General features: G+C 49.9%; 1 protein-coding gene across 1 annotated transcript; it reads right to left on the reverse strand.

Moving 5' to 3' along the window:
- Positions 1-2,245: 2,245 nt before the first annotated feature.
- Positions 2,246-5,316, reverse strand: LOC135887590 (zinc finger protein OZF-like). The gene is made up of 4 exons (XM_065415311.1): positions 5,293-5,316; positions 4,625-4,751; positions 3,893-4,009; positions 2,246-3,588 (listed from the first exon to the last, which is right to left on the reverse strand). Exons 1-4 carry the CDS (start codon positions 5,314-5,316, stop codon positions 2,246-2,248), a joined length of 1,611 nt encoding a protein of 536 aa, XP_065271383.1.
- Between the last annotated feature and the right edge of the window lie 275 nt (positions 5,317-5,591).

Here is a 5,591-nt window from a genome sequence, read left to right on the forward strand (position 1 = left end):
TTCCCAGCTCTGTTCCCCTCACCCCCTCCTGACTATCTCACATCCCTGTAGAGATCAGGTAGCAACTCCATGCCCTGTTCAGTCTCGGCCTCTTGGAGTATGAATCTAGCACTCACCCTTGGTGTTTGTGCTGAGAGATATTGATAGTTTTCATTGTTCACACAACACAAAAATCTCATGACAAAGGGAAAAGAAAGGTTAAATAAAATAAAAAAGGACTCTTCTGGCAAAAGATCTTTTGTCTCCTTAAGTCCTCAATAAAGCTGTGCTACATCCTGTCAAAGTAAGCTATTGGTGCTTTCTAAATGCAAAGGGGGCAGGGAAAAGTGGCAGAGGGGGTGAGTGATAAGAAGCAGCACCTCTCTTCCCCGTATTCTCCTCTCTTATCCCATGATCCCTAACATACGATCTGCCTGGCACCCAACACCTTCTGCTTCCCACATCCACCAGACCCAACCATTCAATCCCCCAGTTTCCTCCCCAAAACCCATCCCTCTTGGTCCCTTCATATTTAAATCCCTGGAAACCAGCACCTTCGGGGATTTAGGGAGGGGAAGAGTTATCAGCCCCAGGGTTACTCACTCTGCAGGTACCAGCTCCAGGTAAGTGGGGGCAACCAGCCCAGGGGCTGCAGGAAAATGGGGGTGGGGACAGGTGTCCATAGTGAATTTAGGGCCTGGCCTAAGTATCCCTCTCCTAGTCTCCATGGGAGGGGCATCACGTCGGGGAAGGGAGAGGGTGTAACTTAATTCAGGCAGAGGGAGCTTCTGGAGGAGTTTCTCTCTCCCTTCCCACAGCGGGTGAGCAGGAGGCAGAAAGGCCCATCAGTTCAGCAGCCAGGACTGCAGCAGGGAGGAGGGGCTGATAAGGACTTCTCCTCCACCTCTGCCTGGGGTTAGCTTAGACTAGGCAAAGCCAGAGGGTCCCTGAACAGCTCAGGGTCAGCTGCTGCTGGAACCTGTCCCCAGAGATGGGCAGCTGGTTACCAAATGCCACTGCTGTGTGTGGGAATTAGGAAATGGAGTTTTTACTACGTCCAGTCCTAGTCATGGCACTGAGAGAATTTCTCTCCTATGTGGAGGAGTCTCTGATGCCCAGTGTGGTGTTAGCTCCAACTGAACCTTTTTCCATGCTAAGGATATCCGAGAAGCCTCTTCCCTCTGTGAATCTGCTGATGCTTGATGCTGTGTGAGCATGAAATGAAGCTTCCCCACACATTCAAGTCTTTCTTCTGTGAATTATTGGATGGGGACTAATGTGTCAGTTCAGATGACTCTTTTGCTGAAGTTATTGAAGCTAGTTCCACAGTCCAAGTATTTATGGATTTTCTCTCCCATGTGGATTGTCTGATGTGAAGTAAGATTTGATCTTCAAATTATATTTTTTCCACAGTCAATGCATTTATAGATACTGTGCCATGTGGATTCTGAAATGTTTAGTAAGGTATGATCTAGGACTGAAGCTTTTCCCATCATCTAAGCATTTATGGGATTTCTCTCATGTGGATTGTCTGATGTATAAGAAGATTTGAGCTCTCACTGAAGCTTTTCCCACAGTGCAGGCACTTACAGGTTTTATCTCCTGTGTGGGTTCTCAGACATGAAATGATTAAAGCTTTTCCCACAATCCAAGTATTTATAGGGATTTTCTCCTGTGTGGGTTCTCTGATGTATAATAAGGGCTGATGGTGCATTGAAACTTTTCTCACACTGCAGGCATTTTTAGGGTCTCTCCCCCATGTGGATTCTCCCATGGTTAATAAGGCCTGAGTGCTGAATGAAGCTTTTACCTCAGTCCAAGCATTTATAGGGTCTCTCTCCTGTATGGTTTCTCTCATGGTTAATTAAGACTTGAGCAATACTGAAGCTCTTCCTGAAGTACAGGCATTTATAGCAAGGTTTCTCAAACTGGGGCCCAGGGGTCCGCAAGGGTACTCCAGTGGGTCAACGAGTCATGTCCGAGGCCGCCGGCCCCGCTGATCAACTCCTCCCCCTCCCTCCCAGTGCCTCCTGCACACCGCAAAACAGCTGTTCAGCGGTGTGCAGGAGGCACTGGGCGGGAGAGGGAGGAGTGGGGATGGGGCGCGTTTGGGGGAGGGGACAAAAAGAGGCAGGGAAGAGGAGGGGCAGGGGTGAGGGCTTGGGAGAAGGGGTGGAGTGGGGGCAGGGCCTGTGGCTGAGCAGTGGGCTTGGGGGGAGGAGGGGTCCATGAAAATTTTTAAATCAAAATGGGGGTCCTCGGGTTGTTAAAGTTTGAGAACCACGGATTTATAGGGTTTCTCACCAGTGTGGAGTCTCCCGTGTCTAATAAGATGTGCCCTCCGACTGAAGCTTTTCCCACAGTCCAAACACTTATAGGGTCTCTCTCCCGTGTGCAGTCTCCTATGAGCAGTAAGATTTGAGCTCCGACTGAAGCTTTTCCAACAGTCCAAGCATTTATAGGGTCTCTCTCCTGTGTGGGTTCTCTCATGGCTAATAAGGCCTGAGCACTGACTGAAGCTCTTCCCACAGTCGCATTTATAGGAGTTCTTGCTCGTGTGGATTCTGCCATGGTTAATAAGGCCGGAGCGCTGACTGAAGCTCTTCCCACAGTCCAAGCATTTATAGGGTTTCTCTCCAGTGTGGATTATTTTATGGCTAATAAGATTTGAGCTTCGACTGAAGCTTTTCCCACAGTCTAAGCATTTATAGGGGTTCTCTCCCATGTGGATTCTGCCATGGCTAATGAGGCCTGAGCGCTGACTGAAGCTCTTCCCACAGTCCAAGCATTTAAAGGGTTTCTCTCCAGTGTGGATTATCCTATGGCTAATAAGATTTGAGCTCCGACTGAAGCTCTTCCCACAGTCCAAGCATTTATAGGGTTTCTCTCCAGTGTGGATTATCCTATGGCTAATAAGATTTGCGCTCCGACTGAAGCTTTTCCCACAGTCCAAGCATTTATAAAGTCTCTCTCCCATGTGGATTCTCCCATGTCTAATAAGATTTGAGCGATGACTGAAGCTTTTCCCACAGTCCAAGCATTTATAGGGGTTCTCTCCAGTGTGGATTCTGCCATGGTTAATAAGGCCTGAGCGCTGACTGAAGCTCTTCCCACAGTCCAAGCATTTATAGGGTTTTTCTCCAGTGTGGATTATCCTATGGCTAATAAGGTTTGAGCTCCGACTGAAGCTTTTCCCACAGTCTAAGCATTTATAAAGTCTCTCTCCAGTGTGGATTCTCCCATGTCTAGTCAGATTTGAGCGATGACTGAAGCTTTTCCCACAGTCCAAGCATTTATAGGGGTTCTTCTTGTTCTCATTTGTCCGCGGAACTGTGGTTTCTTTGGGATCCTTGCCTCCTCCCCCACATCCAATAGTTTCATACACTTTATTCCTTTGGCAGTTTCCCAGCTTCCTCTCTGACCTGTGCCAATTACTCCAGGCTTTTCTCTGTTCCAAGCACTGGGAAATATTCCCTTCACCTTGTTTCAATAAGGTCCCCTGCAGTTCCACTTGTTCAGGACATTCCTGCAATGGATTCCCATCCTCGTTCTCACTCATTGTCTCATCACCTGCTGGGGGAGAGAGAGAATATAGGCAGGAGTCATTGCCTGGGTTAGTACAAAGGACAGAAAGGGGAATAGCAAAGAGGGAAAACACAACTCAGTAACTGTTGGGGAGACTGAGAATTTGGATTCTGCTCCCAAATCCCATCCAAACATTCACAGGGAAGTGAAGTCATGGAAAAAACTCCTGACAGCTAACAAGGTGGGTGGGAATCCATGAGCTGTATCTGCCATGATGACCTGACACCTGCTGACCACGGCCTGACCTGGATGAGATGAGGCAGAACTGAGGGGGCTCGGATTTTCAGCTTTTTCCTTCACTTGCCATATAGTTTTATAGACTTCTCACCTGTGCAGGTGCCTCTTGAGAATTTCCTTTCCTCGGAGGCTGGGAGATCTGGGACCCACGGCTCTTCCCCTGCTTCCAGCCGGGCGATCAGGTCAGGTTTGGGAATGAGGAGTCCTGCTCAGGGGGTGAAATCAGGTATGATCAGACTGCACTGAGGAATGGTGGGGTATCTGTCACAAAGGGCACATCTTGAGTTTAAACTGACCCCATGATTTGCTGGGGGGCTGTGGGGTCTGAACAGATGGGAACATGATCATTGAGCCTCCTTGGGAGAGGCCGATGTCTGGGGGAGGGGGAGCTGTAAAACCCTCACTAGGAGTTTTCAGGATGTGTGGTCTGGGGGACTTGCTGAGGCACACACAGTTCTGGTGTTATACCCCTGCATACGTCTAAGCATCCAGAGCCCACAGCCCTCCCCACAGATGGAGCTAGTCCCAAGAAGGGAGGTGTATAGAGATCTTGTGTGTGAGTGAGAATTAATGCAGATAGGTTAACACATTGTTCCTGTCCCTGTGAAAGCTGAAGGGATGGGGATGAATTAACATGTCCATCAGGTTCATGACTCCCCTATCCCATTATAGGGGGTTTGGAGGTGAACGGCTCTCTCACACACTGGAGCTGTGGACTATATGACCCATTCCCCTCTAATGTAACTGACCAGGGAAGAACCTGACCAGATGCAGAAATGCAGGCCCCATGGCTTCAAATAGCTGAGGGAATAGGAATCCTTACCCAGCGAGGTCACAATCTCATAATTCGCCTGCATGACGTCCCTGTAGAGGGCTCTCTGATTAGGGTCCAGCAGAGCCCCCTGCCCCGCGGTGAAATACACAGCCACCTCCTCAAAGGTCACTGGCATCTGAAAAAACAGGTGCTCCCCACTCAGTACCTGCTGCCCCAGCCACAATCCCACTATTCATGGGGGAAGAAGCACAATGAGACGACAGCTCTGGGAGGGCGAGAGGAGAATACCACACCCACCCTGCTCATAGTGGCCAGGAGGCTGCAGGGAACAGAGAGAAGGTGAGGGCTCCTTGTCCCTCCCAGCAGAGGAGGGCAGGGTTTTCTCATTTGCCACACACCTACTAGGCACAGGCTGACATGGGAAGCAGACCTCCACGCAGGGGACAGGAATCCCAGCACCTTCCCTTTGTATTTCATCGCAATCTCTGCCGATGGGTTCAGGCTCCAGCACTCTGGCCTGTTTTCCCAGCCCTGCCCAGGGGGTTGTTTCCTGTTTCAGAAATGGGGGACTCTTCACTCCGCCCCTCAGGCCCTAAGCTGAGCATGTCCCAGCAGGATTATCACACCCTGTCCCTCTCCCTGCCTCACCCTGTGTATTTCCTGCCCCTCCCCATCTAAAACAACCCTCCCCAACACCTCCCCACAAAATCCCCTACCTGAGCTGGATCCACCACAGCCATTTCCCTTCCTCGGCCCCTAGGAAGTAGGGATGATCTGGAGCAAAATGGGGTCATTGTTCTGCAGCCTGTCAGGGTGAGAAGGGCAATTGGGGAGTTTCCTGAATTAGCATTAGTCCATTTCACACCCCGATTCCCCCCAGGCTCTTTCCTTGCAGACAGACACTCTAGACTCCGCCATGCTGGGAAAACCCTCAGTTACATTAATACAACACAGACCTGACTCCTCCCACCAGGACTAAATCCATGAGACACTTTAAAACCCTCCAAGGAACAGA

This window comes from Emys orbicularis, chromosome 13, assembly GCF_028017835.1.
Source record: "Emys orbicularis isolate rEmyOrb1 chromosome 13, rEmyOrb1.hap1, whole genome shotgun sequence".
Classification (NCBI taxonomy): Eukaryota; Metazoa; Chordata; order Testudines; family Emydidae; genus Emys; species Emys orbicularis.